General features: G+C 38.4%; 3 protein-coding genes across 3 annotated transcripts; 1 reads left to right on the forward strand and 2 right to left on the reverse strand.

Moving 5' to 3' along the window:
- Nucleotides 4703-6837, forward strand: LOC109719629. The gene is made up of 4 exons (XM_020246404.1): nucleotides 4703-4872; nucleotides 5020-5156; nucleotides 5296-5396; nucleotides 6511-6837. The coding sequence occupies exons 1-4, from the start codon at nucleotides 4821-4823 to the stop codon at nucleotides 6626-6628; spliced, it is 408 nt and encodes a 135-aa protein (XP_020101993.1). The 5' UTR covers nucleotides 4703-4820; the 3' UTR covers nucleotides 6629-6837.
- Nucleotides 7856-12671, reverse strand: LOC109719628 (aquaporin SIP1-2). The gene is made up of 3 exons (XM_020246403.1): nucleotides 12083-12671; nucleotides 11704-11976; nucleotides 7856-8248 (listed from the first exon to the last, which is right to left on the reverse strand). Exons 1-3 carry the CDS (start codon nucleotides 12374-12376, stop codon nucleotides 8102-8104), a joined length of 714 nt encoding a protein of 237 aa, XP_020101992.1. The 5' UTR covers nucleotides 12377-12671; the 3' UTR covers nucleotides 7856-8101.
- LOC109719627 (E3 ubiquitin-protein ligase HOS1) lies at nucleotides 13462-26238 on the reverse strand. Its single transcript, XM_020246401.1, has 11 exons — nucleotides 25888-26238; nucleotides 25459-25518; nucleotides 24795-25185; nucleotides 24551-24685; nucleotides 24286-24461; nucleotides 21337-21747; nucleotides 21080-21238; nucleotides 18058-18555; nucleotides 15238-15369; nucleotides 14185-14939; nucleotides 13462-13950 (listed from the first exon to the last, which is right to left on the reverse strand). The coding sequence occupies exons 1-11, from the start codon at nucleotides 25900-25902 to the stop codon at nucleotides 13782-13784; spliced, it is 2901 nt and encodes a 966-aa protein (XP_020101990.1). The 5' UTR covers nucleotides 25903-26238; the 3' UTR covers nucleotides 13462-13781.

A 27826-nucleotide genomic window follows, 5' to 3' on the forward strand; every position in this document is an offset into this window, starting at 1 on the left:
GTTTTTCCTAAATAGTTTGTAGTTTTCTCTGAACCCAAAAATCCTGCACCTTATCAGAACCTCTAGCTTCAAACCGATTGAATATTTCATCCACTTGTACTAAAATAGATTGGTGTGATAGTATTTGGTTGAACTAAAATCAATTAGGAATATATTTAGTTTGCAATCAAATTTCGTCATTTAGATTGTTGAACACGTATATATTAAAACACCATTCTCAAATAAATTTTGAAAAAAAAAAGGCTGCTTCACATAGTATTTGTGTGTCAGAGTTTGAGTTGAGACTCCAAAATTCTTCTAATTTTCTTTTATTTCTTCAAATTCACGTTTCAGCTTTATCAAAAAAGCAGCCAACTTCTGGATCACTACGCTCATAATTGTGAAAATTTTGCTATTATTCTCATTCAATCATTTTCTAAGAATAATAGCCTATTCCTGTGATTTCTGGATGTTTAAATTGGGGCTAATAAACGTCAGAGTCTTGAGATCTATTGTCCGCGTTGAGGCTTGAGATGATTCTGGAAGAGTTTTGGATAAGGATGAAGATTAGGATGAGATTGTACGAGGCACGTGATGCTTTAGTCATGAGATTGTATTTTAGATCTTTTTCCGCTTCCATTCCCTAAACTGTTAAAAAACAATGTCTTTTTTCCCTTTTTCTTTAACTAGGATGAGATTGTATTTTAGATCTTCGCCAAGGTTTCAAACAGAAAGGGAATAAAATTTTTATCTGAATACCGTCTGTTAACCGAAAATTCAATTTCTGATAATTGAACACCATTATAGGTGCATTTAACATGCATTTCTCTATTCCATTCCTTCAAATCCTTATACTGATAATTGTAGGATCGTTGGCGCTAATCCCAAAAGCTCGAGCTGTTAGAAATACGCAACTAATTCACTTAAAGCGTACAGATACAATAACCACGAGTCTCGATTGTGCTCGGTCCAACCAGCCTCACACCACTTCAAACATGACTCGGTCCACCAAGCCTCACACCATTTCGAATATGACTCGGTCCACCATGGCCTCCCGCCACTGAACAGGATGCTGATCCATTTAAGCCAACAATCTCCCCTCCATCACCTGCACATATTTGTAGCATGAGGGAATCGAACTCGTGACCTCTGTCTCAGATACCACTTGTAGGATTGTTGGCGCTAATCATTAATCCCAAAAGCTCGAATTGTTAGAAATACGCAACTAATTCACTTAAAGCGTACAGATACAGCGCCCACGGGTCTCGATTGTGACTCAGCCTAACCAACCTCACACCACTTCGAACATGACTCGGCCCACCCAATCTCACGCCATTTCGAATATGACTCGGCCCAACATAGCCTCCCACCACAGGGCAGAATGCTAGCTCATTTAAGCCAACAAAAGTTTTCAGAGTCACCAGAAATCGGGCAAGCAGTAATTCAAACCGCCGAGGTGGACGTAAAGGAAGTAAGAGAAGCTATCAGTGCTTCAAGTCAGAAGATAGCAAGGGCAAGTGTTTCCACGACCACAGAGTGGCAGATGGAGCCAAAAGGTGCAAGTGGCCAAAAGCTACTGCAAATGACCGAACAGGGGTTCGCAAAAGACATCGCGATATGGATTGCAGCCGCCACATTAGCAATGGCACTTACCGTTGCTGTCGTGGATCCTCCCTTGGTTAAGGCCTCCCCCCTTACTCCCCCACTCGCTTTGTTTGCTGCGAAATCCCTTCAACGGCTGTCTCGGTGTCAACCCCAACACTGACTCGACTCGACTTTCGGTGCTTGTGCTTCCCTTTTGAATGTTGGGCTGTCTCTGCGATGCCGGCTCCCGGTTTTGTTTTCTCTGTCTTCGATTTAGGTTCCTTCCCCAGAACTACCTGAAGCGGTTCTCTCTTCTGCGGTGCAGGTCTCAGCTCTTTCTCGACTCTCCTCTGCTTGAATTGTGCCCGGAACCTATCTTTTATTTTAAGGTGCTTGCCCGCCTTACAACAAAGGGCTCGGAACAGTACAGTGCTTGATGGAGTTTTCTCTGCGACACTTTCACAATTATCCACTTGAACCGCTGACAATAACTAGCCTAGCCCAAAAATAGGATTTCATAGAGCGCTGGAACTTTACTTTCACTGCTTAAAAATACCGCTACCCAACAAGAAAAGTTTTATAAAAATAGTTACCTTCCCTGGGAATCCTTTTTGTCAAAGTGTCCATTAGTAAAAAAAAAAAAAAAAAAAAGAAGGTAAACAAACCGCTTTCTACAACCAAAAAAGGAAGTCTAAACCAAACCGATTGCCTTACGCACAGTATTTGTTCCTTCCTCTCTCATTTACCTGACGAGCTATACTGACGGCAACAAGCGAGAAAACCCCTAACTAGCGAAGAAAACTCCAGTATTCGAGGGTCGGCTTGAAAGCAAGCAAGAGCAAGTTAACGCATAGCCGTTTTCTTTCAGGTTTGGAAGGAAGGTTTTTATTGTTGAGAAAAGGGTTCCTATACAAAATGAAAAGGATAGGGTGGCTGCGATAGGCTATGGAAGGAAAAGCAGGAAGTGCTTACTGTGCGCAAAAGAATAGGGGTGTCGAGTGGAGTAGGTTAGAGCTCGGGTTAGGGTAACGAGAGGACAGTTGTCACTTTGAGTCAGATGAGGGTAGCCGCTATGCTGCGAAGTCGTCGGTGTGGGTGTGGTGAATACACATGCTCGCACGTGGATCAGACCTCATTGAATGACTTAATCAGGTCAACCTTTCAACCAGCCCTCTACTATACCTCCTTACTAACGCCAGTTTCATTATTATTTGTGTGCGTAGCAGGTCTAGCCTACACACCTAATTTCCTACTCATCTTCCTATTGATCCTCCATCGCTGCAAACCCCTCGGGACAAGATTCAATCATACACAAATAGCCAAGAAATCTCATACACAATAAGAAATGGCTCCAAGTCCGAAAGGTAAAATCCAGAAATGTGCAAGCGAGACCAAGCAAGAAAACTTTTGCGCACGAAAGCCCTTGCTTGTTCCGTAACTTGCTCCTCCATTTGCTGGGAGGGAAAATAGAGATAGAAAGGCAGAAAAGAGGGCGTCGGCTTTGAAATGATGGAAGATTGAATCATTCCTTCATTCTATTCCGGCTATTCCTTTTCGGCAGGTGATTTTTTCATGAGTTAGAGAGATAACAGCTTCAATTCGCAGGCAAGATATAGAAATCGGACACTATCCATATATAGTTGCTTTTAACTCCGCGACTAAGGGCTCTGGAACATACTGTATGCCTAGAACTGGTGATGCAAATTGTGAAACAACCGTTGTACTCTAAAAGCTTAAGTCCTTAAAGAACGGTGTTTAAACATTTTTATATTTAACACTCCCCCTCACGTCTGGGCTCGAGACTTTTTAATCGGCCCATGACGTGGGCTTGAATTAAATGGGCCTCACGTCTGGGCTCGAGACTTTTTAATCGGCCCATGACGTGGGCTTAAATTAAATGAGAGAAAATTAATATGCTAGGAGCCTGGCGTGACTCGAACTCAGGACCTCCTGCTCTGATACCATGTGAAACAACCGTTGTACTCTAAAAGCTTAAGCTCTTAGAGAACGGTATTTAAACATTTTTATATTTAACACAAATAATGCTGTATCTATCAGAATTTAAGCGAATCTAGATGCAATTTACGAAGTCAAAGCAATGGGTTGAAAAACCACTACAAGGGATGGGAACGACGTCCTGACTAAATAAAAGCTTCTTCAATGGTTGGGTAAGCTTGTTGAGCGGAATGAACTATGAACTCCAAAGCCAAAGGTCTCCTCTCCAACAGATTCGGACGGGGATGCTGCTTTTCTGATCATAGGACTTACATAGGGATGTTAGTTCGGTAAGATTGGCGTGCATGTTGCTTCCTATTCAGTGATAAGTCTCATATCATCGATATGATATACCAGAGCAAATACAAAGGTGGTTGCTGTAAAATAAGGGTACAAAGTATGACCATCTATAAAACTATCACTTGGATATCTACTTACCCATTAATGACAAGTTTGAGCTATGGTGATGTGAGTAATTTTTTGACCTGAAATGCTGTGACCATTAAATGTCGACACCATTGTGGTTTAATCATCAAACTTTAATTACTTAGAATTTCTAAATCTAATTATAAGGCATATAATATTTTAATCCTTAATTTTTATTGTTATTATAAATATAATAAATTATATATTTTTTATTTTTTTATTCATTATTTTTTTTTCTGAAATAGATGTGCCAACGCGCGGTACCTTCACCGATAAAAGTAATAAATGGAAGCAGATAAACGTTAGTGTCTTGAGATTTACTGTCGGTGCTGAGGCTTGAGAAGATTCTGGAGGAGTTGTGGATAAGGATGAAGATGAGCCGCCGCAAGTCAAGCGTGAGGTCGTCTCCATCCGCACCGGACCCCATGTCGTCATTTCCACCGGATAACTATTGTGGATATAAAAGACTGATACAGTAACCGTATCTTTTGCATGTGCCGTGGGCCGGCTGGCCAGCCTGTCCATAAACAGAACGTACAAAAGCAAAGATATTACTTCTCTGTAATTCATTCATATATATTTCCTTTGGTGAAAGAGACAGGCGACCCACCCGGTTTTGGGTTTGTGCCATTCCTATGTGCTAAGCACTTGTTCCCACTTTGGATCCTCCTCCTGTTAATTCACTTTCATTTTATATATATATAGAGTTGCCACTCAATATTACACTCCAGTTTATCTTTCAACGTAAATACACATATATAGTTGAGCTAGCTCCAATCGCCACTGTTCAACTTCTTCTTCGTAGATATTCCTAGCTCTGCTGCAAACGAGTTAAGATGGGTTCCCTCATGGCTGGATGGGCTTCACCTGTTCTGGACGAGCAGAAAGGTCTGTAGCTTCCACGTACCTCGCGCGCCGACCCATTCTTTTCTGTTATTGTTAATTTCTCCGTGCAGTATTGTAAAAGGACGTTTATTTATACGATACTGACTCATGGATCCATCCGTGCATGTTGTGTTTAATCGATTATCACAGTTCGAGCTCGGAGGAACAGATCGCTTACGAGAGAAGATATCGAGACATTCCGGAAGTCGCAGGGAAAAAACGATACAGAAGAGGATGAGCAAGAAGGCCAGCTCTCGCCAGCTGTGGCTTCTCCGAAAAAGCCCCAGGTATACATAATATTCTCATTCATTATGTCAATCAGCAGGAATTAAACGTAACGGGGGAACAGAACTTACTATACGCAGAATTACCAATTTGTTCTTCCTGGTTATGATCTGTGTGTGCTGTTTTGCACATGTTCTGCAGGTGAAAGATGCCTTGGTGCTGAAGAAGTCGGTTCATTTGGTGCAGATCAACGATCAGCTGGAGGAAGTCGAGGGCGGGAAACCAGACATAACCGGCGACTGGTAATTAATCAAGCAGTGCATTGGCAAACTGTTTTTTGGAAGTCTCTATCCTATTATTATGTTAATTAACCGTCTAGTTAAAAATTTTCTATCGAGCGATGTAGTTCGTTACAGATCTATTCAAAATAGTTGGATTGTTGGGAACCCGGTACTCGCCCCGGTACTGAATTTTGAGAATTCGTAACCCACTCCGATACCGATGGTACCGATTGTTGGGATTTCGCAACAAAAGCGTCAAATCAAATTTTTATCATAAATTCGTCTTCTTAGAGATTGATACAATTATAAAAGAGAGAAAATAACTAAACAGAAAATATGCGGATAAAATAAGATTCATTAAATAAGAAAATATTACATCCGACTTATCTTTTACAATAAAGTAGCTACAATTCGAGCTCTCTTTTTGAATCCCTTTTATGCTTTTGTCATCTTTTATAGTTTCAGAAGACATCTCTCTCATCCTGTACACCTGTGTACAAGATATACCAATGATCCATGGCTATAAAAAGTCGCACGTTTTCTTGCACACATGCACCGGGTGCATCCAAAATCATGACTACCTTAGTTATGCCATGTGAGTGTGGCTACCACCACCACCAAAATAATAGCATCTTTTCTATTTTTATAGCTTATATTAAAAGCTATTCAAATTTTAATTCAATTAGATTTTTACTCTAATTAATATTTAAATTTTAATTTATTTTCAACAGTTTAAATATTTATCCTAATTTAGTTAGATTCATACTCTAATTAATATTTAAATTTTAATTTATCTTTAATAAATTTAAATATCAATTTTTATCCTATTAGAATTAATTTAGAAATCTAACCAAATCCTAACATAGATGGAACATGCATGCTAGTTTATTGGATGGAGCACTATTTGTATCTGCCTTGGGGCTGGGGTTTGCTGGGGTTTGCTAGACTTTGCATGTCATGCCATCCTGCTGCATCATTTTATCTCATCAGGGCATTAATGAACTCCTCTGCATGGTCATTTTCACCTTGATCTGCTACTTTAATCGTGTAGCTTACATTGACGCAAGAATTTCCAATTATCTATGCATGCGTTTTGATGATTCCTAAAACATGATTAATGGTGGCTTGGTTGCAGGTGGACCCGAAGCAACTGGGCTTTTCTCAATGAGCCGCCGCGTGATGAGATGAATGACTCCGCACAGAAGTATACGGCACAATTCCATGTCGCGCAGCTTGCAACAGGGACTGCCTAGGGTTCACCGCTAGAGCTCCGTTGAACCAACCTTAGCATGTTCAAATTAGTCTGTCTTTGTAAATATATATAACCTTTTCTGTCCATGCATGCGAGTGTAGTGTTTACATAAGTGTCAATCATGTGTAATGAGAGACTTGAGATGTAGTATCTTCATGTAAATATATCAATGCGGATTTGATCGCGTAGGTGCATCATCTTCTGTTTTTCCGTCTTTTTGATATTGTGCGTGATGTAATACTCCTGTGCTTTCCTGAAACTTTAAGCACGTCTGTAAGCATTAACACAGATTTTAACCTCGTGCTCGCACTTAATTTTAACTTTGATGACAACAATTATGGCTGTGGATGCACTGTAGGAATCACCAGCAGATATTAACACGAAACAATCCACATATAATCAAAACTTCCCTGGTTCTGCATTCTGACTGCAGAGCTACGCAATTGTATGCTAGCATATAAACAGGCCGAGTTAGAGAATGGGCGATCCAAACACAAGCTCTTCAATTTTTCAGAGCTCCAAAAGGATCAGAAAGTATACTAAGAGCATCGCTTACCTATTTCTCCTGGCGTAGTTTCCGGCATAGTCGCTGATCAAGATTTCTCCCGAAGGCTAAGTAGCAAACACATCCTTTTGTTATATGCACTTGGTACTATATTCACGACATGCTTGGTTTGCAACCAGCGTCCAAAATGGAAGCAGAATGGATTGGAATCAGAGTGAAGACAACAAAATTGGTTGGTTCGCAGCAAGAACAGGAGCCGAAATGAATAATTCCTGCCACCTTGGAACAACCACAAGGATCTTACTCGCTAAATTCCTGAACAATCTTGAACGAGAATTAGAATGAGACAGTCATTGGAAAAGGGGTACAAGATAATTCCATTGCTCATTTGCGAGTTCAAAACCTCCCAACCAAACATGCCTAAAAGCCCCTGTGCATGCTGTTCAATTCACCACGAACATTCAACTACGCTGCTACAGATTGGATGTTCATGTAGTCTTTGGTCATTGGAGGCTTCCAGTCTGCGAAGTACGCCTCCGCTGACCCAAGACTACATGAACATCCAACTACACTACAGATTTGTAACAAATAAAATGTACCAAAATTCTTAAAATGTTGCATGTTCATTTGAAGATCAACCCAGTACTGCAATGCTGGTGATTTGTGGTTTCAGAGCACGGTTTATGGCTTTTTAACAGAATCAAATAACCACCAATCACGTACTTAATGAAACTGTGAACCTGTGTTTCATATTATTTGTCACAGTAACCAAAAAAGTGATAACTAGAGAAATAACTGAACTATTCATTCCTTGAAACGAACCTAGTCAAAGGCATAAAATTAAGCAGTTGACTGTAATTATGGACATCGCAATTAGCCAATTACTGATTTTCCGACACAATATTGTCTAACCAGCTTATTACATTCTAAAGCATGACAGATCAAGTGCATTGCATACTACACCCAGTTTCATGCTTTTTTAACCTTGACCGCAGGCGGGAATATAAGCCTAAAGACCCAAGCAGCAAGAATGGCACCAACGAAAGGACATATCCAGTACACATAAAATTGTTCCCATGTATAGTGACGATTGTTGACATATGCCCAGCCAAATGCCTGTAAAATCACATTCCATTGCATCCAGGGTTAGTAATAGGAGTGAAACAAATCCCTATGGCACAAAGAACTGGAAATATGAATGCAAGACAAGATGGCAAATGAAATGAACATTGGAACTAGCATCCAGGTGATGAGCACAAGCATGCTTAACAAAATAAACACCTAGAAATACCAATATCTAGACTGCCAAGAACCCACAAAGTAATAAATTACAAGTTAGTACAGCAGCTTCTCCAGTTGGTAAGCTGCTGAAAGCCTAATCAATTGGTAACCATCCTGCAGTGTGTACTAGGCTATTAACATATAGGACTCACAAACCAAGCCATGAAGAACTTAAAAATCATCTGTTCAATAATGCTCCCTGCGAGACTAACATAAAAGCAACTCATTTATCAAGAGAAATGGAACAATTCGGATGTGAAAAAACATGCCCTCGACAAAAGCAATCAAACAATTCTAATAGGAAACATTTATAGTACTGGCAATTTTGAATCAAAATTCAAAGCCTTATTTTCACCAACCAATATGTTTCCTTATCAGCAACAAATTATTCCTTGCCATAACAGGCTACTTCAAATTATATTAGTTCTCTACCTGTGAGTTAGATGAGGACTATTCCATTTCATGTGTGGCATGAGAAGAAAGTCCCAGTTAATCTATATTAATTACCGTCTAAAGGCGTAGCAATCTTCCTTCTAAATGAATCAAAGTCACAAGATAAAAGACATATTTGAAGACAACTAATTCAGCTCAGACCTAAGCAGGAAGGATAAGCATCTCACCTAACGCTTCCTATTCCCTTGCCTTATCATTCCTAAATTCCTACATTTTCTCTTAATTACGACTGATAGATTTACAAGCCAATTGTATTCCCAGCTGCAGTTGATACACTAAATTTTTGCTTTTGTCATGAAGCATGATATGAGGCAGCACATGCTGTTATCTTGTTCTACTATGCATTTACAGCAAGCTTCGTGATGCTGCGATGATATCTAGATATCTAGAGATTTATTTCTGACACTGTTCGTGATGATCGTGGCAATTATTGCACAATTGAGATTTTTAAAGTTTTTTCGGGTATTCGTGAAGAAGAATTAGATCATGACATTGGACAGACAGGTCCGTTAAAATTATGGCCATGTCCCTAAAGTGCATATGAAATTTTTTTCAAGAATATCCTACACAAGAGGGTTGTGATGTGCTATGGACTAATTGAATAGTGAATCAAGAAATAGGCCTAAGGGACTGAGTAATGACAGGGGAATTAATTCTATTATGGGTAAGTTATGGACTAGTTTTTGGAGGAAAATGAGTCTTTGTGTATGCATGTTGTCGAGACTGGAGCAATAGAGATAGAAAGGAACTGGGATGGGGTGAGTTCTGATTATTGCATAAGAGAGAAAAGTATTTCTTCCATATCTGTGTGAAAGGATTAGGGCGCAGTACCTTGAATTCTTGTGAGGTCCACAAGAAGGAAAATGGCTGAAAGCAGGTTCAGTTTCACATGGTGAACTAAATTACTTTTTTAATTGGGTTGAACAACAAGGGAGCAAGGGGTGTTTCTGTACAAAATGGAGAGAGAAGTGCAAAGTTATGGAGGGAAAGGAGAACAAGAGGAGAGAAAAAGATAGGAAACGGGTTGAAAATCGCACATCTGCAGATGGGCACCTAAACTTTAAAATGATAAATAAACTGTAAACTACTAGTTTTTCTGAAAGTCATTAATCATATGAAAGCCGAATAACCCAAGCGCCCCTAAACTGATCTATGCATTCAAAATAACAGGGGCAAGACTTGAAATATAAAGGTTCGTGAGAATGTCACGGGCTAATAGATGTTGCAAAAACTAACGGGATGAGGGGCAGGTGGTTCATCGAAATGTTCGTAAATGCTGGGGTGATTTATGTTAAATTTTAAAGCTTAGAGAAGCCATGTGTATAAATTCAATATTTCCGTGCATTTATCCTAAAAAATAAAGGGCAAGGAAGAAACACCTGCAGCTTCATGCATAGCAAACAAGGGGACAGATACAGCTATGCCACTTGAATGAAGAGACAGAGGAGAATATACCTTAAGGAAAATCAGTAAACACCAGATTTCAAATTCACTAATTCATGAATTGACTACAAAGAGGATTAGGAGGTCCTCATATAGGCCTCTTGACAAACCTTAAACATAATCAGATCTCTACTCATCAAGGATTCCTATCTCATAAATAGATATGAAATCTATTCAAAAAAAATCCAAATAGCTGATTAACTTCCCTGATTAGTCCTAAACAACCAAATTGGGACTCGAAAGGAAATCTAGATCAAACTTGATCCAAATGGACTCAAGCACCTAGTTGGCCTAATTTGCAACTCAACTGAAATTCCTAAACATAATCAAAGACTTATAAAACCCAATTCAATTATTAAACTTCACAATAGATTACACTCCATTTTAAGACCTAAGCAAAGCTGTCCTTCCTCAGATCAAACTATCATCAAAGCAATCAAGTGAGACTCTTCCCTCAGTTAGTTCATAACCACTTTGCTTTCTATCGAAAGCTATAAATTGAATAGACTCCTAATAAGCGAGATGAAACGGAGCAGAGGGATGTTGACAACAACATCATTCGAGGCCATTAGAAGAAGAAGAGGGGAAAAAACAAAGAAGGAAGCTATAAAGGACTTAGATAGGATAGAGCTAAAGACAGGATTTCTATGACAATCCCTTTTACATCCTTCTTAATTCTACCATGATTTTACGAGATTCAATTGGGAGGATTTTGTGGGTTTCTTTCAATAAACGAAATCCTATGAATTGAAGTAGGAGTTGGTGAAAATTCATTTCCTACTTACTATACTTTATCGATGAGTGATTAGTGACATCATGATAATATTACTAATCCAAGCACTGACACAATCAGTAAGCCTCGAACCAATTTCTGTTCCACTTTATTGTGTTTGCTGGTTTTTTTTTTAGACATTGGTTGGAAGGAGAATAAAAGACACACCTGCCTTCTTTAGAAACATCTGGCAAAAGTCAAGTTAGCTGAACAAGTCATTTGAGCTAGTTAGCTGCAGGTCAAATTTGATTCACCCAAAATAAGTATTTTCAGCATGTGTGTAAAGTCCTTCAGTGCATGACGCAAGTTTTTTAATTTATATTGATCGAACGGTATGAGTGAAACCAACTTTTCAGCAAATAAGTGAATTCAGAGACTTTGGAATTTAAAAATAAAAATTATAAAAGGTCTCACACATGTGATCTAATCTCGGTACCCTGCTATCTCTTTAGGCGTCCGTGGGTAGCATTTATATGAGGAAGTATAGCATCAGAATATGTAGTTTGACTGACCAATTCAGAATAGTTATGATAGTAATGATGACGACGATGATGCTGATGATGCTGCTGATGATGATGATACAATGGGGAATCAATAGATTAGGAAAGAAGAAGCGGCTCACGTTGGCGGGGTTCATGGACGGGCCAGTATAACTAGCGCCGGCGATAACCAATGCGACTGTGGAGACGGCAAGCATCCAAGTCTTCAGGATGGGATTACGAGGGCCCTTGAGGAGGATCCAGAGAACCGCGAAGGTGATGGTGAAGGTGAGGACTCCCTCGGCGACGGCCCCGGTGTGCGGGTCCACCTTGAGCGAGGGCCCACCGAGCATGTGCTTGTACTGAGGCGGCATCAACTCCACGATGGCCATCGCGCCGCCCACGGCCCCAGCGGCCTGCCGGGGAGAAATTCAAATGAGGAGGAGGCGAACTGCAGTCCGTAGAAGAGAAAAGGGAAGAGGCGCGCCGCTGCTACTAAACTAATATCACTAATAGATCTACCTGGGCGGGGAAACGGAGGGCCATGGAGAAGAGGTTGTCGGAGCCGAGGCCGGCGGCGTAGAAGGCGGCGGTGCCGGTGGGGTTGAAGCTGGCGCCGCCGACGGCGTCGGAGATGATGTTGAAGACGAAGAGGAGCAGGGAGATGAGGGTGAGGGTGACGGCGAGGGACAGGGCCACGCCCTGCACCTGCAGATATGCGGTGATGGCGGCGGTGAGCGCCCCCACCGTCGACACGCAGAACACCCACGAGAAAGTTATCACGGCATCGCCGATCGCCGCCTTTATCGCACCCATTGCTATGCTGCGTCGACCGCACCCTCTCACTCTGTCTCTCTCTCTGTTTTAGTCTCCCTTCTTCTTCCCAGAGCGGAGGATTCGGGTGGTCGAGAGCGGAGGGTCGGAATCTGATAGCGATCGGAATCCGGATACCGAATTTTTCTTTAATCGACAATAGAGGAGCCAATCCGCGCTTCGTTCTTCCGCACCTACCTCTCAGGAGTCAGGACCCCGTCCAGCGCAAAAACCGTGGGATTAGGTAGGGGGTATGCTGCTGCAACCCACGCTGCTTAAATTTCAATTTTTGAACAGTTAATTGCTCTGGCGAAACTAATATCCGTTCTTATCCTCTAATGACAGCGAACAGTTTCCTAAATATATATATGTTACTCTGATTGCCGTCCGCCTAAAATGCCCGAGTTCATTTCCATCGAAGGTTATTTTACCAGATATTATCAGTATCCTATTTGGCAAAATATTTGATGTTGCTCGGCAATTTGCTCTTAGCCCCAACAAAATTCTCGTTTTTCTCCACCATGGGACTTCTTCTTCAACGTAAATTTTACCGCGTCAATACATTTTTCAAATCAAAAAACAAAACAGTCAATCTTTTACGTACATTTAAAAGCAAGAGAAAAAATTTAACCGTCATGTCAACGCAATCACAATCTCTAATAATGCATTTTATTTGCTTCATACATTTTTTTTTTTCACCATTGTCTCAATTTCTTTTTTTTCGTTTGGAAATCTTGATTCTTTTTATTTAGTTTACAAATTAAAATATGTACCATGAACTTAACTTTGGAAAGCCATGTACACTAGTATTTGCCTTGTTTTCTAATAGGTTAAAATTGTTTTCGCTATTACTACCATTTTTATTCTTTGATTGTTTTCCCCCCATTCTTTTAAAGAATTTGAAGCTTCTGTCACGCTCCCAATTAGGACTTACACCTGCAGCTTCACCCACTCAATTTGTTGAAGCTTCGTTGTTTCATATGATTATTAAGTATTGGTTAGTTAAACACTAAGGAACTTTTCCTGTAGCGCTGACAATAGATTGTGTACCGATTAGTGGCATAATCACCTACAACCATACTACTATGTTTGGATATAGACAATCAAATGTGGTGGATCGCACTACATTCAGTCCCACAGTCCAGTATGGTAAATGAGATAACACTGATTCCCCGTGCAGCTGCTCTCGCCTGTTAAAAAGCTAAAGCAATCAAATCTATGTTTCAACATGGGGAAATTTCAACATCAGGACCGGCCATATTCAACAGTACTTCCAGAGTACAAATCATCCCCATTCACTTCTTTAAACGGCTGCAACAAAATTCACAGGCCTCAGTTGTTCATTGAAAATCCGATCTCTTGTCAACTCCAACAATGAAAGTAACTGGGGAAATTTCTTTAGTATTGATCATCTTCTGGAAATTCTAGCTCGTCTTCTAGAAAAAGACACTCCACTATCTATGTTGCGGCCAGGCCTGTGGTCTTCTACTTCATCCTCACTAGTAGACTCGTCTGACCGCCACCTTGACCCACCTCTCATGCTTCCATAATCAACAGGTGAACCACCTTCTCTAAAACTGCAATTGTGAAACCACATACGAAATTCATCAAAAAATTTTAAAGAAAACAAAAAAAAAGGACAGAAAAGAAAACATGTGAATATAATTCCTTAAACTGAACTTACCATGGTAAGTCAGCAATATAGAAAAATTAAAGACCAGATACTGTTCTAGTTCTCCCTTAAACACTTCTGAAGAAACAAAAGGACAGATTACACATTGCCCTATGTAAGATAAGAACAGGGGAATTACCTCCGTGGTTTTATATCAGCCTCTTCCACCCTCTTCGTAGAAAAACTCTCCAGCAGATTTTGTTTCGATAACTCTGTCAGACTCTTATCATCAATTAACTCTTCTGCAGTAACATTACTCTGAGCTATATTTTCTTGTTCCTTGCGACCAAGTGAAGCATCTTCCGGCGAAAACAGATGGGAATTTTCTGCACGACCAGTGAAATCAAGCCGGTTCGTCCTGATAGATTCCTCCTGGAACCTAACGTCATACGGCAATCTCAATGAGCTTGTGTTTGTTTGTTCCTTAAGAGGTGTACCATGAGAACCAAAGTGAAATTTTCTGGGAAGTAGATGGCCAGCATGTTGATGTCCTTGCCTAAAACCAGCTTGCCATGTGCTCTCTCTAACATTGCTCATACCTTTTGACTTTGAAATCTCCCCGTTCTGGTTTTTCGATGAATACATGCCATAGGAAGCTGATGTTAAATTCATCTTGGAATCGATGGGATCTTCCGGAGTAGTAAGAAGTCTGCGCTGAATGATAGTTGGAGCCTTCCTGCTGCCAAACTCCTTATGGGAATTACTGCTGGTTTTGTTGAGAGGCGTGTGAGCATTATACTTTTCTAAATGAGAACTCACCTTATTCTGCAGAACAAAAGAATCCACAGGACTCAAAATAGAATGATTTGGTGATTCATGAGAAAGATCATTAGCCACATTTGTGGAAACCACTTTCTGCCGTTCCACCTCAGGAAGCAACTCGAGGCTTCTAACCTGTAGAAATAATTTCACACTGTAAGAAACTAAAGAAATACAAAGGACATGAACTTAGAACTATTTATGCCGAAAATTAAAATAAATCTGTAGAAGAACATCCTCTCCTCTGTGCGTCCGGTCCACAAGGTCAAGATTTAATCAGAGAGAGCAGATTATGTAATGATGCCCACAACTACGATTAGCACAAGCAGCATATAAGCTACAAATAAAATCAACACATCCAACATATGGCCAGCACCTAGCATTCAATGGCAGTAACAAGTGCAAAGACTAAGAGAAAGTATGACAAACTTACGACCAAGCCTTGCCTCCACCGAGCTATCAATCTTGTCTGGGTAATCTCATCTTCACTAGCAGTCTCCAAAGTGCTCAACTCCAAGTTCTGAAGCTTACGATCAACTTGATAAGCTTCCGAATATCGATATCGCTGATAGAAATTGGACATAATTTCAGATAATTATGAAATCGCCTTCAAGGTAAGAAAAGGCAGATAAAGGCAACAAGCAAAATATCAATATTGCTGACATGGTTGGAGAGTTCAAGTAGCATCCAACCGTCCAAGAGAGCTTAATAAAGCAGAGACAACAAACAGAAGGCTACAACGTGACAAATGGGAGGATATAATATCTGCTTAACTGTCGGTGCCTGCTTATAAGTGATTAAGCAGACCACAATCCAATAAATTTCCCAATCCAATCAAGAAAAGGAAACAACAAAAAGCAGCTCAAGAAAACATTACGTATAGTATTACTGTACTATAGTAAGGTACTCATTATAGAAATATGCATGTAATCAAAATTTAGTATGTCCCATGATCAACATATCAACCAGGCAGAGATGGCTTCATTCATTTCCAGGAACAAAAGCATTTGTAGATTACAGATAGCAATGATATTTTTTGAAATACAGCATATTTTAAGTAAGTTGACCATGAATAAGCCAGTACAAAAGAGCTGATAGACTTCAAAGTTCAAAATTCAAATGCTTTTCAAGAAGGAAATAATATGATTCTCACATGATATATATATATACACACACACACACATATATATAGATCTAAGCTGCTATACTATCGGTAGCACAGAGGCCTCCATGCTATCAAGTTGTTTTTAATGATGCAGCTTCCAAATCAACGATCGGCTCCGTTATAGATGATCTATACTATTGAAAGTATTTGAAAACTAAATTTCATAATTTTTCAATATTATTTGGCTAGTAATCAAAAGCTCTCAAAATTAACAATTTTAATGGTCAATATGATGCGTTTGTGAATTTAACGGTGTAAAATAATTTAAATTTGATGAAATTTTTATAGAAAATTCTTTTCACTATTTAGAATAAGATCAGTACTTCTGATTTTAAATTTAAGTCTTTTATTGTCATTTTTTATGAGATTTTTATTTTTTAGCTGTTCATTTTTAGACTACTTGTTTAATAGGTAAATGATATCAAAAAATTATGAAATTTAGATTCCAAATATTTTCAATAGTATAGATCTCTAACGGAGCCGATCGTTAATTTGAAAGCCGCATCATTGAAACAATTTGGTAGCACAAAGACCTCCGTGCTACCGATAGTATAGCAGTCGAACTCCATATATATATATATATATATATATATGAAATTACGCTACTATACTACTAATAGCACCAAGTCATTGGTGCTATTAGGTTTTCAGCCCTTAGATAAAGGGATGTGTGGTTAGGATGATGGTGGTCCTCCAGGATTAAGTGCGTAGTTGGTTGAATAGTATGATCTAACATGTGAAAATGGTCAAAGGGGTAGATCTAACGGCAAAAAACTTGGTAGCACCAAGAACTTGGTGCTATTGATAGCATAGTAGCCAAACTCTATATATATGTGTGTGTATATATGTGTGTGTGTCTATATATATATATATAGAACTAGGCTAGAATACTATTAATAGCACTAAGTCATTGGTGCTATTAGGTTTCGACCCCTGGAAGAAGGGATGTGTGGTTAGGATGATAGTGGTCCCTTAGGATAGATTTAACGGCAGAAAACTTGATAACACCAAGCGCTTGGTGCTATTGATAGTATTGTAGCCGGACTCTATATATACATATATATGTGTGTGCGCGTATATGTGTATGTAGATATATGTGTGTATATGTATATATGAGTCTGGCTACTATAGTATTATGAGTACGATCTTCTTCACACTCACAAGTCGTTTTCGATGATAGAGATTCTTAATCGAAGATCCATACAGTTAAATATGATCTAGAGCATTTAAATATTCTAGAAACTAAATTTCATAATATTTTGACATCATATACCTTCCAATCAAAAGGCCTCAAATTGACTTTAACAGCCGATATAGGGTGTTGAATTTTTAATAGAAAATTCTATTCCTACATACAACAAGATCAATAACTCCGAGCTTAAATTTAAGAACCCTATCCCTTATTTTTAAAAGATTATTCGATTTTGACCGTTCAATTTTTACCCACTTGATGGACTTTCTTATAAATTTGATAAATTACGAAATTCGGTTTCTACATACTTCAAATGCTCTAGAATGGATTTTCGATTCGGAAGCTCAATCATCGAAAACGACTTATGAGTACAAAGATCTCTATACTCATAAGAGTATAGTAGCCCTACTGTATAAATATGTCATAATATTGCGCAACATCCTTCAAATTGTGCAATTAAAGAAAAGAATCTAATTTAGGCATCTCAAGATAAAAGTTTTGCTTCAAAACTTTTGTTGTGATTTAACTAGATAAAAGCGATTTGAATAGATATAGCTACCTGGCTTCATGAGGCATAAAGATTATAACTTTTTTGTATGTTAGATAATATGGCATGTAACTACCATGTTCAAAACGATTGTCAATTAAATCCTGGCACTTAGAAGCGAAAACAACTAGATGATCCAAATGCAATTCAAGCAACCTAAAAAAATTCTACATCACTCTATCTGGTCAACCACAATTTATGGTTGTTTGTACTTTCCACAGCATCCTGAAATCGGATGTTGTAGCATAATGTTCGTAGCTTCAACTAGTTGCCAATATATATTATGAATGGACTTTTCTGAAGATTAAATAACATCGTTGCTAAAACAACTGCAATTTTCTGCTCCTACCTGGAGATAAAAGACCACAAGAAGACTACCATATATTTCTGATGGCCTTTGACAAGCATGGTCGAGAAGACACTTGTGGAGGCACTTCTCTTCAACAGAGTCCCAAGGCAACTCAATCATTCTATCAAGAAGGTTCCTCCGCATACAGAGATAATAAATTTCAGTCACCAAGACTTCCACATGGTATAGCCAAGAGTCAGATTTTGCAATATTGGAGAGTGCAGCATGCTTTGATTTTGATTCCTTTACTTTAGAACAGTGCATTCTGTGATACATGAAGGCTTCTGTTAAAAGGCCACACTCTATTCTGACCCGAACAGCAGTTACTGCTTCACCAAGACTATCATGCTCAATATTTGCATTAGAGCAGAAGTCATCACGCCCGGTGCACCGCTGAACACTTAAAGCCACATCGGGACAATGCCGTTCCAATAGAACTTGTGCTATTTTCGGATGTGTTTCTCGGCCAGCAATCTCTTGGAGAAGACGATTAGCTTCCTGCCATATCAAAGAACCAACTATGTTAATTAACATTGACTGCCATATCCTCAAAAGGAAAATTTTATAAACGTAAGGGTATCAACGTATCTGCACTATTAGCACATTGAGATTCATATACAACCTAACCATAGCAACTAGTGGGAGATTTTGTTTGTTATATACTCCTTTCAACCATAGTGCTGATGGACAGTATTATCAAGAAAATCTCTAAGAGGATGCAAGAAAATTAGTAGACAGCTAGGCACAAAAATGTAAGTAAGATATGACTTAAAAAGGATTCAGTACTATCAGCAGCTCTTGGAGGATCCAGCATGCGAATTAAGAAATCATGACTGTGCATATAGAGATAGCAAAGTGAATCAATATAGATAGTTGTGTAGGTGAGAAGCTAGATTTAATCTTGTTTAAGCCGCGCCAGTTTCAGTACATGCAATACCCTGGGCCAATTCTAGGCCTGGATGTAACCCAGCGTCCCTCAAAACTTATATCTGAAAGTAAACTTGGGTTCCAACTAGACCCAACAACCCATAACTGTTGTAGCCCTACAAGTCACAGAACTGCTGTTTTGGGGGAAAAAAGGGTAAGTCAAGATACTGAAAATGTCACCTCGATTCCTCAGCAGTTTTATATAATTATATGTTATACTGTAATGAGTAATTGAGTAGTCATTTTTACAACATTGGCTCCTCACCTAGATACCACCTGCCTTACGCGCAATCACCTTGCGACCCTTTAAAATGCCGCATTTAGCAACTCTTTGGTTTTACCAACCGTTCCTAACGTAATTGGCTAAGGAGTTGATGGCTGGTACCCAAGGTCAAAGTTAAAAGCCTAATTGCTTCATATTTCTAGCTAAGTTCATTTCTAGAAGAAAAAAAATTGAACGAAGCGAGTAGCTTGTTACCTCCCACAACACCCCGCCCCGCCCTTCCAAAAAAAAAAAAAAGAAATAAAAAATAAAAAATCTTGTGGTTTTATTTTGTTTCACCTAGGCTTCGTTTGGTTCGGGTATAAGCAAGAACTGGTTATACCGAGGATAGGTACAAGTATGGGTTTTCGTAGGAACAAGGGTATTTTTTTGTTTGGATGAAAATGTGAGTATAAACTGGAACTAGAAAAATTGTGTTTGGATGAAAATGTGAGTATAAGGTGGAATAGTTGGTAGTTATAAATAGAAAATAATGACATTACCCTTATAATTGAATTTAAATTTTTAAACTTATAATTTTAAATTGAAAATTTTAACTTTTAAATTTTAAAATTTTAAATTAAAATTTAAAATTTTAATTTTCAAAATTTTAATTTTAAATATCAAATTATAAATTTAAAAGCAAATTTAAATTTGAAAGGTATAAAATATCAAATTTAAAATTTAAAAACTAAAAATATCATATTTAAAATTTAAAATTTAAAAATATCAAATTTAAAATTTAAACTTTAAAATTTAAAATTTAAAATTATAAATTTTAAATTTTAAAAATTAAAATTTAAAATAAAAATCTCTCTCTCTCTCTCTCTCTCTCTCTCTCTTGTACCGGGGGGTGGAACAAGTTGTTCCACCCCTGGGTGGGAACACTTGTTCCCACCTATACCCGGTACAAACTGGGTAGGTGGGAACACTTCCCACCCACCCAAAAATGTGTTTGGGTACAAAAGGGGGGATAACCTCCTGTACCCAATCCAAACACTAGCCTAAGGAATTACCGTCATATGGGACGGTACAATGATACTTTCGCAACCCACAGAACAGTACAATACAACACTTTACCATTCTATACTCTGCACTTTACCATCTTGTGGTTATTAGAAAGTACTACTTTATTACCCTATTTGATGGTAGATCCTCAGGTGAAACAAAAACAAAGCCACATATTTACCATCATCTTTCCTGAAAATATAGCCAAACAATAAAGACTGATGAGCGCCTGCCCGAGTGCTCAAAATCTTTTGGGCTGCTTGCTTGGTTGAGTGATCGCCAGTGGCAACCCTCTTCCTATAGGGCGGTAGTTAAGTAAAACTTTTTTTAAACCACAAGTGGCAGAGTGAAAATGCGCTAAACCTCAGGGGGCAAATTGAAGTTTACCCTAAAATAAATAAGTTGAAATCCCGTAATTGGACTTGCACCGTTGCACGTCAACCAAAACTTGCCAAATGAACAGGTTATGATCATCTCAAACTAAAACTACTTGTTGAGAGTATGCAGAGCAAAACACTAAGATCAGAGGTCTCAAATAACAGCAATATATGAACTTACAACTAGAATTTCTTCTGTACTTTTCCGATATGAATTTAAAATCAACTATACGAGCTTCTGCAAACTAGACTCAATTAGTTCAACCGTTCTTTGGTTTCTACAGTCAAATACTTGAGCTCAATCGTTATCTTGTGCATCAGTCAGTTAGTTTGCAAGTTAGCATGTAATCACAAATGCAATTACTGATTACGGCACAATTAACTAGGTGTGTCCATTAAACAAATAGGCAGAAGAAGAAAGAAAACAAGCAAAAAAGTTGAGCTATACCTGCAGAGCCTCAACAGAATGATCATCCAGAAGATAGAATACTAAAGACTCAAGCAATGAGTGTTTAGTTATACCAAAGGTTGCAGCAAAATCATCAATTAGATATTTCCATTCCACTTCAGGTCTAGTCCAATGCCGATCAAATAGATAATATAAGAACTGCAGATAAGTTAAGGGGAAAAAAGGAAACCAAAAAAAATCTCACAGAAACAAAAATAAGAACACAGTATATCCTCGATAAAAAAGCTAAAGGATACTACCGCATGTTTGGCAACCACCGTATCAGATGTTCCCCGCAGAAAAAGCACATCAGCAGCCACTCTCAGATCTCTAAATGGATATCCATTTCTATTGGCCTTATCCACCTTGGACAAGAAGAATAATGGCGAATTCTCATCAAGCAAGCATAATATATCTACTTCTTCATCATTTGTCTGAATATTAGTCTGTTCTATCCCAAGATTTTCCAGTGCTTGCTCAATAAAGAGTATGGCACCATCCGGCCCAAAAGAATTTGCGGCATCACCTGAAAGCTTGGGCCATGATCGTTCAACAGCAGCCAATTTCCTTTCAACTACATGCAAATTCCACAATGCTGGATCAGAATAGTGTGATTGAACACCCTCCAAAAAGTTATGTCTAGTGCACCAAATCATGACCTCCAAATGCTGCAGAAACAGATTAAAAATGCTGGAGTCATTATGAAAATAATAAAAACGTGGCTGTCATCCCCATCGAAAATTCAAAACTAGTTCACATCAGCTATTTAGCAGTGTTATGTGATTGATTATGTTATGCTATCACAAACCAGGCTGCAGAACATGTAGCAGAATAAATCCTGAATTAGCATTGAGAGAAAAAGAAAAGGAGAATTAATGAACCCATAAGTAAACAGCCTTCTACGCAACTTGTAATATCATCCAGTTACAAACCTTACGAAAAATATCAAATCAATTGAGATGAAAGGAAATTTTGTGTGCAATACCAGAAAGGACACAATGTACAGAGTCGAAAAATCTGAAGGAAATAGTAACAGAGAGCATGCAAAGTTTGGGCATCATATGGGCTTCATACCTTGTAAAATTCAAGCAAGTAATTCAAAACAGTACAGCAAAATGTTGTCCATACACCATCATAGTTGACCGCATGCTATGTACTGGAATGTGATTCTCTCTAAATATAAATGCAATATTACTTCAACGTTGGGAACAATGTATTACAAATCCAATTATTAAATCATGTACATAACTACTGTTTTTAACAGAATGGACAAAACTAAGAAGTTAAAACATATTGTCCACAGAATCAATGATTTTGCAAGAAAAGTAGAAACATCAAAAAACAGAAACTGAAATGTCAAACATGCCCCAAGTTGCAGAGTTTGATAGTTAGATGCTTCATCTCATCAAATTTTCCTGCTCCGTACTAGAAATCAAAGAGTATTTATATCGCAGCACCAAAATAAAGTATTACCTTTGAAAAATTAGCCAGAAAATCAGCAAAGGTCTCTGAACTAGATTGTTACTATAACATTTTGAACAAAAAGACCAATAAGTAACCTTCGAATTCAGTTTTTAGATATGCTTGTGCCATTGCAGTCAGATTTAATCTGAAATTAGATAAACAGATTCTCAAAAGTGCCGAAGTTTATTTACAGTACTAGTGAACATAAGAACGCGCTATATTCTTCCAAAATTGACAAGAAGGAAATTAAAGGTAACCATTAGAGATGGGGGGAAGTCCAAGATTCATATCCTTAAATTATACCAGAATAACCTGCTAGCTGATACAAAGTCAGATTTTCTATTCCCAACTAAATAATCTGCGTCTCTCTCCGGGTTGTAAATCTCAAACTGTAGATGGATGTTAGACCTCTAGACATCCAATTCCTCACAGCATATGAGGCATCAGAGAATGCAAATGCATGTTTACTAAGCAGATAACATACAAAACGCTATAAAACTATTCCAACAGATGGTGCATAGGCCTGTACTCGGTGGATGCACATTACCTCACCAACCCACATACGAAGCTACCCTCCATCATGCTTTCTAGCATATATGAGTAGATTTTGGAAGAGGCATCTATATTATCTAGTCATATACTTTAGTATATCAAATTTGATATAAATGTTCTAACATCTTTTCATTAATCTTGTTTCATACTGAGAAACATTTCGTGCAAAGGGTTTACATGAAATTTGACATTATCTTTATATCCTTACAATGCATAAGCAATATTTGATATTTCACAGATTGTTTTTTGTTTTTGATTTCTTTGTCTTTATTCTTGTTTATCTCATATTTTTGCACTTACCCTATAGGATAAACTTGTATAGTTTCTTACGTGGACTACACAAGCACCTGCACGAGCAGCACTTTCTGCATACTGCCCGCAGACAGCTTTCCACCTTATAGAACATTGGTGAAAACTAGCATTTGCTCAACCAAATTGAAGACAAACTTAGGTATTGGAACATGGCTAGGCTGTTGTTGTTTGTCTATTAAATTAAATCTATACAGCGCAATTGTATACAGCAATGGATGGAGTTCTCTTTCTTCTACTCTTGGTTACCTTGCAAACTCTTTTTCTTTTTGTCCTCTCAAAGAACAACGATGCAAAAAAAAAGTAACCTTTTTTTTTTGGGCCAAAAAAACACAAATGTATAATTGCAACCAACATCCATTGGCCCATTCAATCACACAAAATTCAAGTTCAAAAGAAAATGGGAAAAAAAATCACGGGCAACTAAATGAATCCTTCATGTATAATATAAAAATTAAGAGATTGCAAGGTGACCAAGATTTACAGGAAAATAAAGAAGGGCTGAGACACAACTCAGACTTTAATCAGCAGGTTGGGTTTCAGGTGCCTTGGATCATTCTCTCTATAGATAGTCTATATTTAGATATCGGCCAAATTCAACAAGTTATCATTTTATTCAGCAAGTAACAGACTAACAGAGCCATAATTACTTCTGAGCATTGACCGAGAGAAATTCATGAGTTCACAAGGATTTTTCCAAATTGAATAATTATAATCTAAGATTTTACTATCCCACATACTTCTCTACTATTGACATAGGTCAAAAAGGGCAACTTCAGGAAGGCAAGGAATCATGTTGTCTTAACATATAAAGGATACCGCAGAAAATAATACTCCAGCAATGTTATGGTAGCTACATGAAAAAGTCGGGGGCAATAAACCTGCTCTGCCTTTAGCGTACTCTCGAAGAGTTGATGCAAGTCAGGTAGTTGAGCAGAAAAAGTATCCTTGAACAGTGAAACCATAACTTCTAGAACACTAGAAATTCCAGCCAACTGCGAAGCAAACTTCTGAAACGAACATAACTCAGATTTCATTGCTTTAACTTCCAGTGTATCTATAATTAGTCAAGCCAATGTTAACAGACCAAAGGTAAGTATAAACTTAATGCTTGAACCTTAGAAAGCTTTAACAATTTAAGGATACATTTCTCCTGGAGATTAGAGATGATGTTCTTAACCGTCCGTTTGCACCAATCTTTGATGACGACTTCATCAAAAAGAAAAGAAAGCACAGGATCACTTGACACAGCATGTTCATCCATACAGACATCTGTAACATCTTATGAATATGTCAAGGAAAACCTATAAAAAATTCTAGGTAAAGACGTACATGGACAGCATAAGCTCTGAACATCTGAAAAGGTACTGCTCTATAACAGTAAGGATACAATTGCAAATTAAAGAAACCAGATTGTTCTCCAGTGCAACATCAAACAGCAAGTATAGGCGTTGGATATCAGTCATACTATGGTTTCTACTGCTTTCTTTTTCTTGGAATCTGTCATCATGTCGCTTAGAGATAAGGCCCGCCTCTATGCATTTATAGTAAAGACGAAGTTGGACTCTACTTCCAATATTAGGTATGGAAGTTCTACAAACTGGACACACATCGCATCTTTGACTGCATTCTGCACATAAAGACGCATGTCCACATGAACTAAGCACATGCTGCACATAGCGTCCACAGCTACTTAGATCTCTCGTCGCACGGCAATGCTCTATTTTCGCTTCGTTGCATAGTGCAATCAGATCAATCGATGCAAGCTGCTCCAGTGCATCCTGATATACGAAGGAACCATTAGGATAATGTTTCTAGATAAGGCTGCAAAACTTATTTCATATCCAGTAATCTGAAGACACTCCTTTCTTTTAGAAACAAAAACATATTATACTATAATATGACAAGGTACTCAAATGAAACCTCACTAAGACAAGAAAACAAGAATTTTGTGCGCTGTTATTGACATTTGAAACATATAGAGCAACTAAACAGTCTGAAGCACTAAGTAGAAAAAAGTGAAGTGAAAGTTTAAAGAAGGCAAAAGCTAGAACCTGAACAATGCTGCTATCATAGTTAGGCAGCGGCCGAGAAGAAATCCTTGCATCGCCATCCTGCGACGAAAACACAATAGTGAAAAATGCATATATTCGTTCACACATTCATGTGTATAAGTATTAACAGCTTAGATTTTAGTGTCTTCACGTTCACTTCCTTCTCGAATAGCTCTCGGATTAATTAAAAACACCAAAATCCGATAACGGTTGACAAAGATGCCGCAGTTTTACTGAGACATAGCGTTGCAACTGCAAATAATGGTAATTATGTTCTTGGTGAGTTCATTTGCGAGCATTATCTTGTTCGGTTTTCACATTTAGATATCGCCGGCCTCCTACCGAACTTTAAAATATCACTTATCCTTTACATCTGTATTGTCCGGCATATCTTATATGTGTGGGAGAGATCGCAGGAGGAATACGAACCGTAGCCATTGCCATCGTCGGAGAGCTGTTGGAGAGCTGCCGCGGACGGAGGATATTTTGATTAGTTTATTTGAGCCTCTTCTCTTCTGTTCCTCGCGTTTCTCGATCCACGGAGGATTAGGGGTTCAGGGTTTAGGGCTTAGAGCTTAGGGTTTGGGAAAGCCGACGCTACCGCCGTCGTCGGCCGGCAGCGCTGCCGCGTGGAGAGAATAGTTGCACACGGCCGTCGTCCGATTCACGGTGGCAATGCCGCGGGGTCGGAGCGTTGCAGCGGCTAGGGGTTGTGCTTGAGGGCCATCGTGGGCGAGCGGGAGTAGAAGGAGGCGGCTTTTGGGTTCGATGGGCTAAGAGTAGGGTGGGCCGTGGGCCGTGGGCGAGGTTCGGGTTGGTTCGGTATTACGACGTAAATTGAAACTCAGCCGATTTAAATCGGTTTGACAACATTGAAATCAAGACCAAATTAAAGCATGGAAAAAAATGAACTGTAGCAATTCAAAATTGCCAATTTGGTTTGAATTCTTAAATATGATTTGTGTAAAGCTAATATAGTTTATCATAATAAATTTTTAGTTTGGCTTGATTAATGAAGTAATGACTTCAGCGTTATCGTAGAGTAATACATATGGATATAGATACATATTTTTTACTTTCAGCTTTTCTGTTTGGGTCTTTTACTTTTTAAAAGTCAAAACCAAATCAAACTAATCGGTTCGAAGATTTGTCAAACCAAAATGAAAACAGCGTACAATTAAAAGTGATACCAAGCCAAACAACATTTGCCGGTTCAATTTGGCTTCCTGATTTTTGTTGGGTTTAGTACACATCTGTCGTTAAAAATAGGCTTTTGTTGGGGGTGGCCATGGTTTGATTCGATCCGGTTAATAAAAAAAACTGAAAACTTATGATCTAATCTGACTTCAAACTATCAAAATCAATAACGAAGGCAACAATTCAATTTTTTGAACCAAAGCAAATAAAATATTTTGGTTTGAATTTTAGTCGGTTTGTCAATTTAGACACATCACTTTTTTATAATTAGTTTGTATAGTTCATGCACTCGAGTTATTCAATTAGTTCGAGTCATCAAGTTGAATTACAAAGAACTAGCTTTTTGGGTAAGTCATAGGATAGGCTTATTTAAGTAGAAATTAGTCTTCGAAGCTATTCTTTTGGTCACGAACGTTTTGAGACTCCACAATCACAAAATTTCTCCACAATCCTAATGAATGGAGCGGGTAGCGTGTTACTTTTTCTCAAAAAAAAAATTCTCAACACAGACCGAACCAATTATAATTCGTCAGGTGTTTAATACTGCTCATGGAATCAAGTACCAATAAGATTTACTTTAGCCCGAACGACAAATACATTGGACTGCCGCTGTTTAGTTTATACTATTAATTAATTTCGTCAAGTCGTGTAATTACACCCAAAGTAACTAACATAATTGGACTAGACCTATTCCATCGAATTATACTCGATCCGACGAATTCGATGTAGTCCAACTTCATCGAATCGATTGGTTAACAAAAGCATTTACGTGGCTTAAATTCTTAATCTATTATTAGGCTTGGACTAGGATCAATTGAAATGATCTCATTTGTTTTACTGATTAAGTCAGGTAAGGGTGAAATTGGGCCCCAGCCTAAACAAGACCAGTCAGATCTTCAAGCAAGCGCCGGAATAATTTTGGGCTTGCTTGGGCTTCCCACGACCAGTCGCTCGTATTCCAACCCAAAGCCTAAAACGGTGAACACATGGTGCGTGCGCATATTGGGCCGGGGTAGAGAATCAAAATTATGATGCTTTGGGCCAGATCTGACTACTAATACACTCTTATTATGTGTACAATTAATACAACCATTCAACCCTCCAGCATTGCTTACTCATTAGTCCACATTAATTACCCAAAATATTTAAACGTAATTATTATTAGAGTCTC

Source organism: Ananas comosus, linkage group 13 (genome assembly GCF_001540865.1).
Source record: "Ananas comosus cultivar F153 linkage group 13, ASM154086v1, whole genome shotgun sequence".
Lineage (NCBI taxonomy): Eukaryota > Viridiplantae > Streptophyta > Magnoliopsida > Poales > Bromeliaceae > Ananas > Ananas comosus.